The sequence below is a fragment of the Anoplopoma fimbria genome, unplaced genomic scaffold (assembly GCF_027596085.1).
Source record: "Anoplopoma fimbria isolate UVic2021 breed Golden Eagle Sablefish unplaced genomic scaffold, Afim_UVic_2022 Un_contig_13619_pilon_pilon, whole genome shotgun sequence".
In the NCBI taxonomy this organism is placed as follows: domain Eukaryota; kingdom Metazoa; phylum Chordata; class Actinopteri; order Perciformes; family Anoplopomatidae; genus Anoplopoma; species Anoplopoma fimbria.
The window spans coordinates 25,058-42,591 of NW_026554417.1; the positions used below are offsets into that span (position 1 = coordinate 25,058).

General features: G+C 42.7%; 1 protein-coding gene across 1 annotated transcript; it reads right to left on the minus strand.

Moving 5' to 3' along the window:
• Window positions 1-924: 924 nt before the first annotated feature.
• LOC129088613 (phosphofurin acidic cluster sorting protein 1-like) lies at window positions 925-15,459 on the minus strand. Its single transcript, XM_054595952.1, has 23 exons — window positions 15,334-15,459; window positions 14,388-14,477; window positions 14,010-14,135; window positions 13,501-13,663; window positions 12,919-13,010; window positions 10,956-11,039; window positions 10,735-10,794; window positions 9,655-9,806; window positions 9,316-9,409; window positions 7,483-7,571; window positions 6,914-7,046; window positions 6,652-6,756; window positions 6,395-6,495; window positions 5,791-5,945; window positions 5,587-5,697; window positions 5,127-5,229; window positions 4,671-4,713; window positions 3,628-3,673; window positions 2,384-2,463; window positions 2,191-2,281; window positions 1,925-1,972; window positions 1,155-1,265; window positions 925-1,037 (listed from the first exon to the last, which is right to left on the minus strand). Exons 1-23 carry the CDS (start codon window positions 15,457-15,459, stop codon window positions 925-927), a joined length of 2,316 nt encoding a protein of 771 aa, XP_054451927.1.
• Between the last annotated feature and the right edge of the window lie 2,075 nt (window positions 15,460-17,534).

A 17,534-nucleotide genomic window follows, 5' to 3' on the forward strand; every position in this document is an offset into this window, starting at 1 on the left:
TTTTGACATACTAATCTATAGAACAAAAAAACTCCCGCACACTGCCTTCTTCACCTGCATATAGGTATTTTTTTGTCACAACGTTTCGGTACGTAGACCTTCATCAGGTTACTTTTCCAAAAGTAAGCAACGTTGTGACGTTCAGACAGGTGGCTCGCTGTTTCCTGTTTCCAGTCTTAATGTGAAGGTAAGAACGGTACCAGAACATCCCAAAATGTCAGACTATTCCTTCAAAAGATCAGTGACAGACCACCAACACAAGAAAGTCAAACTCTGTTCTTTACTTTGTTTAAGCGGCTCTAAGGCGTAAAGACGTCAAACTAACAGAGCAGCTGGTGTCGGCCTCCATCGTGATTATGGAGCAATAATGGAAATGATGATGTAAGACAATGAAAAGATGTCAATTTACAGTTTTGTTTATTGTTTCAAACATCCAACCAGTTTTTTCACATATTGTACAAAACTGCTAACTGCCTTTTTAAAGGGTTGAATCTGTTGGCTGAGCGGTGGGAGGCAGTGTGACAGGCTAACAAACACAAACACTAGAAAAACAACGTTTAATACACAACATTCTCATTCTGAAGGATGAACTTTGGACAGTTTGTTTGATTGTTTCATAAATATGAATCAATTCACATTTTGGATTTGAGCTCCCTAACAACAGAATCAGCTGAGGATCATGGGTACTGTAGTCTGTACCTTCTCCCCAGCTGGGACTATTTTAAAACACCTTCTGCCTCTTCATGTCATCCTAAAGACTCAAACCTTCTTCAGCATCTCTGCTCACAGAAATTAATGTTTAAACTCCATGTGAAAACACACTGGAGGCTGTGAACAGAATGTACATTAAGTAGTAAATATTAGTGGTGCAACGGATCATAAAACTCAAGGTTCTGATCAGCACAAAAGAAAAAAGAAAGAGGTTCAGGGTTTGTTGTAGCTGAAGATCCCCACAGGAAAGTGTTTGACGTGAGTCGGCCACTGAGCAGCGAGCTGGAAGAACTTCACATCGTTCCACTCCACTCCGTCTATGGAGACTGAGACACACGGCGTCACTCACACACCTGATACACACTGATGGCACCTGTGTGTGTGTGTGTGTGTGTGTGTGTGTGTGTGTGTGTGTGTGTGTGTGTGTGTGTGTGTGTGTGTACCTCTCAGTGTGTGTTGGTGTTTGGAGGTACAGATCAGTCTGCTGATGCCTTCGATCAGCTGACTCCTTGACTCCGCCTCCTTCTCCTTCATCTTCTTACTGAGGAACATGACTGACAGACACGATCATCATCATCATCATCATCATCATCATCATCATCACCATCATCATCATCATCATCACCATCATCATCATCATCACCATCATCACCATCATCACCATCATCATCATCATCATCATCATCATCATCATCACATCACCATCATCATCATCATCACCATCATCACCATCATCATCATCATCATCACCATCATCACTATCATCATCATCATCATCATCATCTTCATCATCATCATCATCATCATCATCATCACAATAATCATCATCACATCATCATCACCATCATCATCATCATCATCATCACCATCATCACTATCATCATCATCACCATCATCATCATCATCACCATCCATCATCATCATCACCATCATCATCATCATCATCACCATCATCACCATCACCATCACCATCATCATCATCATCATCATCATCATCATCACCATCATCATCATCACCATCATCATCATCATCATCATCATCATCATCACCATCATCACCATCATCATCATCATCATCATCATCATCATCACCATCATCATCGTCATCATCACCATCACATCATCATCATCATCACCATCACATCATCATCATCATCACCATCATCATCACCATCATCACATCATCATCATCATCATCTCTCCTCTTCCTCACCTTTCTTGTTCTTCTCCTTCATAACCACCGTCATGCTCATCAGTTCTCCTCCGCATCATGATCCTCACACCTGCAGACATCGGATCAGTTGCTCATCATCACCACCACCATCATCTTCATCCCCATCATCATCATCATTCCATCACCATCATCATCATCATCATCACCACCATCCTCACCACCCTCCTCCATCCTCCTCATCATCTCCATCCTCCTCCTCCCGGACTGCTCCAGTAGTCCACCTGCAGCGGAAGTTGTCCCATCACCTCCTTCCTTCGCTTCCTCCTCCTCCTCCTCCTCCTCCTCCTCCCCCGGACTGCTCCAGTAGTCCACCTGCAGTCCCTCACCCCCGGACAGCTGGACAGAGAGGAGGAAGAGGAGGAGACACAGGATGCAGATTATGGTTCTAATCAGACCCACCTTCATTTCAAAAGAAACAGGAAGTACCTGGTGGAGGGGGAGAGGGGGAGTGGAGGTGAGGCTGATCGGTGCTCCTGATTGGGAGGGAGGAGATCCCAGGATGATGTCATCAGAGTCAACTGTGGAGGAAAAAAGCAGGTGAGAAGAATCAAACAAATGTGTTTATTTCAGATGTTAATAACAGTTTGTGTACTTTTATTTGCTTTCTATTATATATTCTATATTAGGCAAATTGCATATTCATAAATATATATATATATTATTATATATATATATATATATATATATATATATATATATATTTATATATATTCAAGCCAATCTTTTAAATTGTTATTAATTTAAATGTAATTTTGAGTCCCTTAAATCGTCTGTCCAAAATGATGGCGATGATAAAATCTTTTTTATTTAAAATGTTATATTATAATTATTATATATTTTATTTTTGTCTTACTATTTTCTATTATGATTTTTATTTTATACATTTTCTTTATATCGTTTTTATTATAACCTTCTAATTTAAGAGTTTTTTCTCTCTTTATTAATTAAAAATGGTATGGATGATTGTTTGTACATTCTTATAACTAAATAAAATCAGTAAAAATAATAACAATAATGACTTGAGTAAACATAAAAATAAAAGCACTGGTGTGAAGAGCCACTGTGTGAGGTCTCACCCTGCTTCTTAGTTGTCTCGTGTTGTTTTCTGTGATTTCCTGTTTTATTTTGTTACTTACCTCTCCTCTCGTTTCAGAGTCTCCACTTCCTGCCCCTGTGTTTCCCGCTCTTGTGATTTCTACCACGCCCTGATTCATTTCACCTGGTCATCATTAACTCCTCCTCCTAGTCTATTTAAGTCCCTGTGTTTCTTCCCTCGTTGCCAGTTCGTCTTAGTTCATTTATTGTCTAGCGTTCCAGCGATTCCCTGATTATTGTTTTCCTGGTGTTTGATCCTGCTCACCTGTGTACCGACCCCAGAAACTAAAGACTATTCTTTTGACACCAGCCCTGTCTCTGAGCCGTCCTTCTCCTGTGGTTCCCCGGTCGTTACACACTGGATCTCCTTCTCAAATTAAAGTTTTGTGTTTTCTGTATTTATTATGTTCGACTTTAAGAATATTTGTCTCCACAAAGATTTGGTGAAGAAAATGTAAAGAAATGAATGCATTAAAACCATATAATCAGTTAAATAAATATAATGAAAATAAAGATATATATATATATATATATATATATCTTTATCTAAAGGTGAGGTGAGGAGCAGACAGGTGAGACCGGTCTACCTGAGATGGACCGGAGGTTCTGCTCCACGATGCCGACATTCACCAGCTGAGGACAGACACAGAACATGTGACCTCATGTCAACACAGAAACATGCTGCAGCAGCAACAGGAAGCACATCATCCTCTGATATCTCCATGGCAACAAGACTCTGCATGTACTATAGAGAATAATAATAATAATAATAATAATAATAATAATAATAATAATCGTTAATAATTCTGCCTCATTCAATATTTCTGTTTTCAGTCGCCTTTAACAAACTCCATTTCCCAAAGTGTTCAAGGGTTCGTCACGAACAGTCTAGTGTCATTTCTGTAATAACAGTAGGACATAAATCCTAGGACAGTGTGTCAAGGTGTCTGTAATAACAGTAGGACAGTCTAGTGTCTGTGGTTAGTTCAGGTGTCTGTAATAACAGTAGGACAGTCTGGTGTCTGTGGTTAGTTCAGGTGTCTGTAATAATAGTAGGACAGTCTAGTGTCTGTGTTGGTTCAGGTGTCTGTAATTCAGGTGTCTGTGGTTAGTTCATAACAGTAGGACAGTCTAGTGTCTGTGGTTAGTTCAGGTGTCTGTAATAATAGTAGGACAGGTGTCTGTAATAACAGTGTCTGTGGTTAGTTCAGGTGTCTGTAATAACAGTAGGACAGTCTGGTGTCTGTGGTTAGTTCAGGTGTCTGTAATAACAGTAGGACAGTCTGGTGTCCGTGGTTAGTTCAGGTGTCTGTAATAACAGTAGGACAGTCTGGTGTCTGTGGTTAGTTCAGGTGTCTGTAATAATAGTAGGACAGTCTGGTGTCTGTGGTTAGTTCAGGTGTCTGTAATAATAGTAGGACAGTCTGGGGTGTGTGGTTAGTTCAGGTGTCTGTAATAACAGAGGGATAGTCTAGTGTCTGTGGTTAGTTCAGGTGTCTGTAATAACATTAGGACAGTCTGGGGTGTGTGGTTAGTTCAGGTGTCTGTAATAACAATGTACTTAAAGTTAGTAACCAGAATAATAGATGCAGTACTTTTAGTAATAGCAGTATTCAACAGTATTTCTTACCCCAATAAAAGGAACAAACTTCTGACAGGAGTCGTCGTCGGGACTGTGCAAGAACCAGATCAGACAGCAGCAGAACAGACATGAACTCATGAAACATTAACAAATTAATCATACATTTAAAAACGTTTTGCACTGTTTCCTCTAATGTCCACTAGATGCTGCTGTGGTGAACTTTATAAACCGTTAAAATCTCTACAGTACCTCATGGCCATTATTTCTCTTATCAATATTTAAATCTGCTGAAGCTTGTGGTGCATTCAATGTCAATGGGATCTTACAGTTTCCTGGTTTAACAGGAAGTTTAGTGATTTATATTTTCACACTTCACTTCCTCTTTTAGTTTCTGTGTAAATACATGTGTTCTTTGGTCGACATTTAACGTTAAAGAACTCAGAGAGCCCTCATGAACAGAGATCGGCCTATGAAGTGGTCCTTGAACACATCACAAGAAAGTACCTCTTGTGTTTACAGGTGAGCATGGCCTCTGAGATCGGACACAGGTGAGAAACAGCCGCTCCGCTCAGATACTGAGACACTCGAGCTGCTACTCCAACGGGATCTGTCCAACAAAGAGCACGTCTTCACACGAGACGGAGACACGAGACGGAGACGGACACGAGACGGAGACGGAGACACGAGACGGAGACACGAGACAGAGACGAGACAGAGAGACAGAGACAGAGAGAGAGAGACAGAGACAGAGACAGAGAGAGAGACAGAGAGAGACAGAGAGAGAGACACAAGACAGAGACAGAGAGAGAGACACAAGACAGAGACAGAGAGAGAGAGAGAGACAGAGAGAGAGAGAGAGACACAAGACAGAGACAGAGACAGAGAGAGAGACAGAGAGAGAGAGACACGAGACATGAACATGAGACACGAGACACGACAAAGGTCAGAGGTCAGTCTCTCATACCAAGAGGAGGAGGCTCCATCCGTCCAAACAGCTCCCTCCAGCCGGCGTCCATGAACAGGCTGTTGAATTTACTGTCCAGGGCGGCCAGGTACTTGGCCAGCGGGTGGGGTCCTGTTGAGGAGATAACAAACAAATGGAGCGTCACGGGGGGGGGCTCCCGGCGAGACGGTTCACAGAGGACGATGTGTTGGAGTCCGTGCGTACCGACTGGGAGGATGAGGAAGCGGACGTAGCTCAGCCAATCGGGCGTCTTGCTGGCCAGCTGCTCCACAAAGCAGGAGAGGACGGTGCTCAGGTAGCTCTGGTCTCCGCCCACCGCCACCTTCACAGTGGGCGGAGTCTGTGAGTTACAGTTACAGCTGGAAGACACATGCAGCAAATCATCTGGGTCTCACTTTATTCCAAAAAGACAATATTCCTAATAATCTGTTTACATGGATAATTAAATTAATATTCCTCTAATATTCACGTTTACATGCAGTCGTTCATATTCTGATCAACGTAAAAGAATCCAACGTCAACGTATTTGTCTCCTGTGTTTGACGGGTCGATGTCCTAACACGTTGTTAATCACGTCAAATGTATCAAAGTGGAACATCAGGAGATAAACTATGTTCCAGAGGTGGAGGACTTGTTGGACCGCGTGAACTCAGCCTCTCTCTCATTCCTTCAAACACCTTCTCGGTGTTGAGATGTTTGTTCAAATCCAAAAACCTGTTGATATCCAAGTCCTTCATGAGCTTAGTGTAACTCATAAACGTTCACGCTCAGTGACATCATGGATATGGACGTAAATATTGCCTCTTACAATCTCTGGATGCGGCTGATGACGGCGCTGAAGGCGGCCTGGACGTCAGCTGATGAGACGGTGCAGACGATTGGCTGATCAAAGAGAAGCTCCGACAGATACTGAAGACACAGAGGAGACAGTCTGTCCTCAGAGAGTATCAACATGTTACTGTACTGAAGGTATACACAAACAGAGAGAGAGACGGATGGAGAGACAGACAGAGAGACAGAGAGAGAGAGAGAGAGAGAGAGAGAGAGAGAGAGAGAGAGTCAGACCTGTCCCTGCCAGTCTGTGGTGTTGATCAGGATGATGGAATCAGGAATCTGATCATCAGAGAACAGGATGTGATTCAGCTGATCCAGAACCGACTTCCTGGCAACCTGTGTGGACCCAAGAACATATGATACAAAAACCTGGACCTTGATCCGAACCTGGACCGGAACCTGGACCGGAACCTGGATTCTGACTCTAACTGTCAAACCAGATCTAAACCTTGAAACAAAACAATATTATTAATGTTCTGTCTGTCTGTCTCACCTGTGGAGCAGGTATCCTGTAGTCAGAAGAAGTCTCACTGTCCACGCTGCTGGTTCTGTCTGTCCCTCTAGAGTTCTGTCTGTCCTTCGTGGAGGCGGTCCAGGGATGGCGAGACAGCTGACTTCCTGTCTTACTGCGAAGACACCAGAGAGACAGACAGATGACTTCCTGTTTTACCTCTAGTCATCAACCTCTGGTTCTTTAAAGAGAAGCCATTGCTTCATGTGTTAAAGCTGCATTCTCTCTGCTGTCCACCAGGGGGCGACTCCTCTGGTTGTATAGAAGTCTATGAGAAAATGACTCTACTTCTCTCTTGATTTATTCCCTCAGTAAACATTGTAAACATGAGTTTATGGTCTCAATCTCTAGTTTCAAGTCTTCTTCAATACAGCATGATGTTCATTTAGTAAATGATGCTCCATTTACAGTCAAATATACTATTTATATATATGTATATTTGACTGAAGAGGTTTATCGTGAGCTCAGGTTTCTATGGCAACTCACATAAATTTACTCACTTTTTGTGTTACATAATTTGTGTGTGTGTGTGTGTGTGTGTGTGTGTGTACCTCGGTGACATTTGTGGTTGGGACTCAGTTTTACAGAGTTTGGCAGCCGGGCCTGCATCTGTTCCCATGGCAACATCATCCTCAACTTCCTGTGGAGAGAAAAAGAAGAAGGGCCTGTGTTTGTGTGTTCTTGTATTTTCTACAAAGTGAGGACCGAAACAAGTTTTATTTTACAACAGAATGAGGACACTTCTCAAAAGTGAGGACATTTCTTCAAAGCCTTGTTTCGGGGTCAAGACTTGGTTTTAGGGTTCAGGTCAGAGTTAAGTTTATGGCATTTAGTTGTCATCGGTAAGGAGAAGGTAAGGGGCAAGTGTGTGTGTGTGTGTGTGTGTGTGTGTGTGTGTGTGTGTGTGTGTGTGTGTGTGTGTGTGTGTGTGTGTGTGTGTGTGTGTGTGTGTGTGTGTGTGATGTGTCCTGATAAACAGATGGTCCACAGAGACTTAAACACCCTGGCTTCTTCTCCTCTGGACTCATCAGAGCAGTTACAATTACAGAGAGGCCCCTGAGCTCCAGGATGCTCTGAAGAAAGCACCTCTGTCGCCTGTTAATGACAACAGAGTTACACACTCTGACCTACAGTTACACTCACCTACTAGTTACACACTCTGACCTACAGAGAGTAGTTACACACTCTGTTACACACTCTGACCTACAGAGAGCAGTTACACACTCTGACCTACAGAGAGCAGTTACACACTCTGACCTACAGAGAGCAGTTACACACTCTGACCTACAGAGAGTAGTTACACACTCTGACCTACAGAGAGTAGTTACACACTCTGACCTACAGAGAGCAGTTACACACTCTGACCTACAGAGAGTAGTTACACACTCTGACCTACAGAGAGTAGTTACACACTCTGACCTACAGAGAGCAGTTACACACTCTGACCCACAGAGAGCAGTTACACACTCTGACCTACCAGTTACACACTCTGACCTACAGAGAGCAGTTACACACTCTGACCTACAGAGACTCTGACCTACAGAGAGCAGTTACACACTCTGACCTACAGAGAGTACACACTCAGAGAGTAGTACACAGAGCAGTTACACACTCACTCTGACCTACAGAGAGCAGTTACACACTCTGACCTACAGAGAGCAGTTACACACTCTGACCTACAGAGAGCAGTTACACACTCTGACCTACAGAGAGCAGTTACACACTCTGACCTACAGAGAGCAGTTACACACTCTGACCTACAGAGAGCAGTTACACACTCTGACCTACAGAGAGCAGTTACACACTCTGACCTACAGAGAGCAGTTACACACTCTGACCTACAGTTACACAGACAGAGAGAAGTTACACACTCTGACCTACAGAGAGCAGTTACACACTCTGACCTACAGAGAGCAGTTACACACTCTGACCTGACCTGACAGAGAGCAGTTACACACTCTGACCTACAGAGAGTAGTTACACACTCTGACCTACAGTTACACACTCTGACCTACAGAGAGTAGTTACACACTCTGACCTACAGAGAGTAGTTACACACTCTGACCTACAGAGAGCAGTCACACACTCTGATAGTTCATGATAGTTACACACTCTGACCTACAGAGAGCAGTTACACACTCTGACCTACAGAGAGCAGTTACACACTCTTTTTTGACCTACAGAACAGTTTTAGTTATGACCTACAGAGAGCAGTTACACACTCTGAACAGAGAGAGTTCACATCCACATTACTGACCTGAGTGTTTTGATGTGACATAAGTGTCCTCTTCATGATCTTGGATAAAGACTATGACTTGGACAAAGACTTAGATAGATGTAGATATGATATTGATATCTACTTCTACTATCTACTATCTACTCACAGCTGCAGTTTGTTCTTTCTGTTGGTTCCTCTGACTGTTGAGACTCCCAATCTCAGTCTGAGAGCTGGAATGAGAAATCCCATCGAAGAACGGCCTGTTGGTCAGAAATCAGCACAGTGAGGCTTTATATAGGCAGTGAGACAATGTGTGTATATATACTGTCAGAAATAAATGATATATGAGACAATGTGTGTATATATGTGTATATATATATACTGTGTGTGTGTGTGTGTGTGTGTGTGTGTGTGTGTGTGTGTGTGTGTGTGTGTGTGTGTGTGTGTGTGTGTGTGTGTGTGTGTGGATGTGGATGGAGGCTGAGGTGCATGCCTGCAGTCTGACCTGAGTTTGGGTTTGGGCGTGCTCTGGATGCTGTCGTTGTCGTCCAGCTCCGGGCCGCTGTCACTCGGGTTGTAAACCTCCAGACTGTCGTACAGCAGGTCCAGGTCCTCCTCGGCCTCCTGACTCTGACCCACCGGATCAGAGTCCAGCACCTGAAGTGGATCAGGATCATGAGGTTATAGGACAGAACAATTTACACACCAGGAGAGGACAGAGATGAATCTACCGCTGAAGATTTATCAAACAATGTTGATGAACACTGATTTAGACACATCTGACGGTTATTAAGGTTTTAGTTCCCAGCAGGAAGACATTTTAAGACAATATAAGGAAAGTATGAGGACATAAGGAGATTTTGAAGAAAGTATGAACACAGTATGAGGAGATTATGAGGACAATATGAGGAGAAGACAGACATAATGAGGAGATTATGAGGACAATAATGAGGAGATTATGAGGACATGAAGAATGAGGAGATTATGAGGACAATATGAAGACAGTTTGAGGAGATTATGAGGACAATATGAAGACATAATGAGGAGATTATGAGGACAATATGAAGACAGTTTGAGGAGATTATGAGGACAATATGAAGACAGTATGAGGAGATTATCAGGGCAATATGAGGACAGTATGATGAGATTATGAGGATAATATGAAGACAGTATGAGGAGATTATGAGGACAATATGAAGACATAATGAGGAGATTATGAGGACAATATGAAGACAGTATGAGGAGATTATGAGGACAATATGAAGACAGTATGAGGAGATTATGAGGATAATATGAAGACAGTATGAGGAGATTATCAGGGCAATATGAGGACAACATGAAAACAATAAGAGGACAGTATGAGTTGATTTTAAAGACAATATGAGACATTTTGAGGAAAGTATGAAGACAGTATGAGGACAGCATCAGGACAATATGAGGAAATTATTTGGACAATATGAGGAACATCAGGACAATATAAAGACAGTAAGAGGACAATGTTCAGAGAGGTCTCAGTTTGAAAATCTGAACCTGAACCAATAAAAGTGAACATGACCCTTATGAAGACACGTTGTCTTCTACAAACCTCATCAGTGACTTTGAATCTTTTCAGCAGAGCCACAAACTTCTGTTTGAAGTTCGGTTGCTGAACCAAGAAGAAAAGAAGAAAAGTGAGACACAGTTAAAGACTTTGTCCTATTTGTCCTCTGATCATAGTGTGTAACTGTTAGGATTATTGATTTTCATCGACACATCACTGATCAACAACTACAGAGTGTTCTTGGGAAACAGCTGATTGGTCCTCACCTGAGTCAGGGATGCTGTTCGGATCATTTTACTTCGAGTTTTCTTCGTCTTTCCCTGGACGTCGTCATCATCATAATACATGTCCTGAGAAACAAAAAGAGGGTGTTGCTATCTTAGCCACGTTAAACCACTTTGATGATCCTTTGACTGTAGCGCCACCAATGGGACAAAAGTCATACTTGTACTAGTTATGGGTGTACTTTGAGATGAATGCTAATATAGCATACTTAAATGTTGTTGTTAGCGTTCCTTTGCTTAATATTACCATATAGAAATACGTAATAACACCAAATACATGTAAAATGTAAATGCTAACAGCTGCATGCTAACACAATACAAAGCCAGATATTACCAACAACATATGTTAGCGTAGAAGGATGCTAACATGGATATGCTAACATATCAACATGTAAATACCATATTCAATTCAGTTTATGTTGTAGAGCCCAGAATCACAAATTACAATTTTGCCTCAGAGGCTTTACAATCTGTACACATGAGACATCCTCTGTCCTTAGACCCTCACATCCTCTGTCCTTAGACCCTCACCTCCTCTGTCCTGTCTGTCCTTACTCCCTCACCTTACACCCTCCTCCTCTGTCCTTACATCCCCTCACCATCCTCTGTCCTTACCCTCACCCTCCCTCTGTCCTTACACCCCCACATCCTCTGTCCTTACACCCCTCACATCCTCTGTCCTTACACCCTCACATCCTCTGTCCTTACACCCTCACCTCCTCTGTCCTTACACCCTCACATCCTCTGTCCTTACATCCTCCCACCCTCACTCCTCCTCTGTCCTTACACCCTCACCTCCTCTGTCCTTACACCCTCACCTCCTCTGTCCTTACACCCTCACCTCCTCTGTCCTTACACCCCCACATCCTCTGTCCTTACACCCTCACCTCCTCTGTCCTTACACCCTCACCATCCTCTGTCCTTACACCCTCACATCCTCTGTCCTTACACCCTCACATCCTCTGTCCTTAGACCCTCACCTCCTCTGTCCTTACACCCTCACATCCTCTGTCCTTACTCCCTCACCTCCTCTGTCCTTAGACCCTCACCCTCACCTCCTCTGTCCTTACACCCTCACATCCTCTGTCCTTACACCCTCACCTCCTCTGTCCTTACACCCTCACCTCCTCTGTCCTTACACCCTCACATCCTCTGTCCTTAGACCCTCACCTCCTCTGTCCTTAGACCCTACCTCCTCCTCCCTCTCCTCTGTCCTTACACCCTCACCTCTGTCCTCTGTCCTTACTCCCTGTCACCTCCTCTGTCCTTACACCCTCACCTCCTCTGTCCTTACACCCTCACCTCCTCTGTCCTTACACCCTCACATCCTCTGTCCTTACATCCTTCTCCAGGATGGACAGAAGTCAACAGATGTCATGTGACCAGAATGAACAGCATAGCAGATACAACACATTCAGTGTAAGTCATATGAAGTCAAACATTCAAAATGTCATCATGTCAACTTGTCTACTTTGAGCTAAATACAAGCGTTAGTACGCTAACAGGATAACATACCATTAGCATATAGCTCAAAGTTCTGAGTCATTTCCGATACAATTCACAACATGAGTTTACTGATTTAATGTCAGTTAAATCTCTGGTATAACGATACATACCAATATTGGTATACAATCCATGCTAACTTAAGCTATATGCTACAATGCGGATGATTCATGCTAAAGCTTTGTATGCTATACAGACATGCTAACTGCAAGGACTGATGAGAGCTTAGCATTATATTCAAATTACAGCCAATTTAAAGAACAGATCATCAAAGTCAATCACACGATTTTTGTGAGATGGCACAGTGATTGATGCTTTCCATGTGGACCCCCCCCCCATCAATGTACCGGAGCTGTCAATACTTTTAAAGAGCTATGAGATCCACATGTGCACTGTGAGACAGGTGTGTTGTGTCAGACAGGTAATCTGAGCCGTCAATCACCTGAGGATGACCTGCGTCGTCACTTCCTTCCTGTTCGGAGGAGAAGCTGTCGTCATCGTCCTCCCAGTAGTTCTCCATGTCAGGAGAGCGATCTGTTGCACAAACAACGCAAAGTTACCACAGCTGTAGAAAAGTACATTATAACTTCATTTATTAAAGTCTGGACAGCAAAAGAACACGTGAAGATAGAATCCAAACCACATTTCGGATTCCTACAGGTGCCTCTCAGTCCGGCTTAAAAGTGGATTTCAAAGTGACAGTGGGATTGTTTGAACACATGAAGCAGTGACTTCATTTTCAAAACCGGATGGTTGCTGTGTGGGAAGAATGATGGCTTTTGAAGCTCATGCTTCCGTGTTGGAAAGCTGCGTCACCAGTGAAGGTACGTAACTATTGATGCCACTGTTTGTTTTGGTTCTACTCTCATTATTTAAAGACATTCGTCCTTAAAGCTGCCACTTTACTAACAGTCACTACAAACAGAGGCTCTGGAATAAATACTACTGTGGAGGAGCTCACGTGTACTTTGGTTTCCGACCAATCAGCAGTCATTATGTAACGGCTTCACTGTTCCCCCCTCACCCGAGGCCTTGGTCTTGTTGCCGTGGTGACCGCTTGTGTCCTCCTGTTCGACTGGCTGGCTGGTGAGAGAATGGACGCTCAGCTCCGCTGCACACATCGAAGCATCCTTCAGGTTGCTATGGAGACCGAGGATATGGGCTCCGTCCGTCGGCTGCTGCATGACCTGGAACAGGACACGCACACGCACGCACACACACACACGCACACACACACACACACACACACACACACACACACACACACACACACACACACACACACACACACACACACACACACACACACACACACACACACACACAATGACAATGCTAACATGCTGGTGTTTAGAAGGTATGATGTTCACCAGCTGAGGCTTATGAATGTCTCTGGTTCTGCAGGTATCTGATGAAGTACTGGACACATGAACATGTTTACAGATCATCCTGTATGATGAACCACACTTCATCACCATCCATCCCATAGTAGTGGTTGAGATGTTTCAGTCTGGACCAGAGTGCCCATCATACCTCGGCCATGTTGATGACTCCCACTGCGAGGGTTTTGTAGCCCAGGATGGTTCGGTTCTTGTACCTCTTCCTCCTCTGCAGCATCACGTGCAGACGGTTCACATCACGCTTCAGGAAATGAGGATACTAAACCAAAGACACGGGGCAGAAAAAACTTTATGTGAATGTATAATCCTCTTTTATAGAGTCCTAAAACCAAGAAATGAGTCAGCATTAGTGGTGGGGACGTGAAGTCATGTGACTAAACGTCCTCACGAGAACACTTCTGAGGAGCAAAGGTATCCACCACTAGTTTTAAAGTTGTTGAGATGTCTCATTCTGGACCAAACTGATGAGGCGAAGGAATAAGTGTGATGAAGAAACGATTAAATGTGTGACCTGCAGTGAGAAGGTGAGCTCCAGGTCGGTTTCCATCAGGCCGTCCGGAGGAAGAAGGTATTCGTTGGATCTCAGAGTCCTCTTAGAGCCCTGAGAGACGGACATGTGGACCGTTATTAATGAGAAGATGAAACCTGTCCAGCTGACAGACACCATGTGACAGCTACATGAAAACAAATGGTTAATGGATTTTGTCCCTCCTGTTATCATTCTTGGTTTTATTTTTCTTTGGGGATGATCATGCTGTTGGTTTTGGTTGCTGTCTCCACGTTGGAGCTCTGTAGCCCTGATACAGCTAGAGCGATTTAAACTGGATTTAAACTCAAATAAGAATAAATCAGTGGAACGAGTATCCTGCAGGTTAAACTCTCACCAGCCTTCATTCAGGACAATGTCAACCTAAACATAAAGTAAATTCATGCAGAGCTTTTCAGTAGACAGTTGGTGTCAGATGAGAAGAAATACTACCACAGCTTTTCCATTTTCATCCATTTTAAAAGAACAAGCTACAATCAACCGTCGCTCTGTCACAGAACTTCCAGCTGAACGTGAGCCACTCCTAGAAGGACAAAAAGACAAAGTGTCTGACTTGCAGAGACACGTTCAGCTCTCTAAACCTGACCAGTGGTGGAAGGTAACTCATTTACGATCACTGTTATTGTACTTCAATGAGGTCTAATAACGTCACATAGAATCAGATATCAGTCACAGGAGACATTTTTTTATAGTACAAAGCTAAAAAACTTGTTTTGTAACGCTCGCATGGATCATTTTGGGAGAGAAAGAGATTTAAAGAAATAACTGGAAGAGCAAACTCAGTTTTTTGATAATCTGTAGCAGCAGAAAAAAACATGAATCAGGTCAGAGATAGTTAATAAAAGTAATTGTTCTTCAAACAGAACAGACACTGAAGGACAATAAGAGAAACAAGACATCTCGTTCTCACCTGGATCTTAACAGCGATGACGACGGAGCTGAGCTCTCTGTCCAGCTCCTTCAACACCATCAGCCTCTTCAGAGTCAGACTGCACAGCCTGGAGACACAACCAAGTTGGAAACCTTCAATCAACATCTTCATAAAGAACATAAATACGTACACATCTAAACCATTAACAGAGAAACCCGGCCAATGCAGCAGGAGTGGGTTCTTCCTGACACCCAGCAAAAATCTCTGTCTGGACTCAAAATCAGGACGATCATGCATCTCATAATCTGCATCTCAAGCTTCCTTCCTTCCAACCATAAAGAGATCCAGAACTACAACAAAGAGACATAAGACAACCACAAAGAGATGAAAAACAACCAACAAGGGATGCAGAACGAATGGATGCAAGGCAACCACAAAAATATATAAAACCACCTTAAAGAGATGCAGAATGACCACAATGGGACACAATACAACCCTAAAGAGATACAAACGACCTCAAAGACACACAAGACAAACCGAAAGAGATGCAAAACAACCAAGGACAGATGCAAAACGACCTAAAAGAGAAGCAGGACAACCACAAAGAGACACAAGACAACAACAACAAGATGCAAAGCAACTAGAAAGACATGAAAAACTACAAGTTGTTGCAAAATAACAACAAAGAGATACAAAACGACCTCAAAGAGATACAAACTCCCAAAAAAGACACACAAGACCACCGGAAAAGAGATGCAAAACGACCAACGAGAGATGCAGGACGACCACAAAGAGACACAAGACAACTACAATGAGCTGCATATTACTACAAAGACATGGAAAACCACTACAAGTTGTAGCAAAATAACAACAAAGAGATAAAAAACGACCTCAAAGAGACACAAGGCAACCACAAAGAGATGCAAAACAACCAAGGACAGATGCAAAACGACCTAAAAGAGAAGCAGGACAACCACAAAGAGACACAAGACAAACAACAAGATGCAAAGCAACTAGAAAGACATGAAAAACTACAAGTTGTTGCAAAATAACCACAAAGAGATGCAAAACAACCACATTGGGACACAAAACGACCTAAAAGAGATATGGAACAATCTGAAAGCTGCATATTACTACAAAGAGATACAAAACTACTACAAAGACATGAAAAACTACTACAAGTTGTCGCAAAATAACAAGAAAGAGACACAAAGCGACCCAAAAAAGATGCAAAACAACTAGAAACGGATGCAAAATGACAAAAAAGGGAGATTTCATGTGTCTTTCAGTCTGCATGTTTTGTTCCTATGGAGGCGTGTTAGGGGCCTTTTTGTCTTTCATTCCACCCAAAAGATTCATCTTCTGTTTGTACAAAATGATGTTTGACTGGATAAGTGAAATCTCAGACCTGCTAGTGTCACTACATGAAAAGTCATGGACTCAAAGTCATTGGGACTTATCTTCTGGGGATAATGAATGTCAGGACTGAACTCAATGTCGACCCAATAGTTGAAATAATCTGACCAAAGTGGACTGACTGGCATCGACATCCCTCAAGCCAAGCCTATAGTTTTACAGACGGGTGTTTCATATATTGAGATTTGAAGAAATGAATTTAATTAACAAGGCTTAAATGCCCTAAAGGGAAATCAGGGACCAGTGTTTCCCCCCCGTCTCCAGAACCACACCAGGCAGAGAGGAGGACATGTTGAATACATGTGAATCCAGCAGCATCTGTTGACCGGTTCCTCCTGGGATCTCATTACTGAGGATCATGTAGCTAATACCTGCTAATACCGTGACGGAGAGATGGTGCATGTGTGGTTACTGAACACTGTTTGGTGAATCCTTTATTTTCTCTTGTTAATCTGACTGTAACTTCACCTTCAGATCTTTAACATTACTGTTAATCATTTCTTACATTGTTCTTTTTTTATAACACAATAATATGGTGCAGTTTGGATCAATGACCGAAGGTTTAGAGAGTCAGTAGAGACATGAGACATGAGATTATTAGAAGTCAAGAAAAGTCTTCTTATGTTTGCTAACTTTGGGAAAATTAAACTATACATTTGTTAAAGGTTTTAAGATTTATTCATGATAAGAAAAATGCAGATTAACACCAGATTTAATCTTCAATATAATAAAACGAGTAGAGCATGTTGTTTTCAGCATTGAGTTCAGATACAGAAGAAAAGTGGCCCTAAACTGGATCCATGAGGAAACACCAACATCTAGAC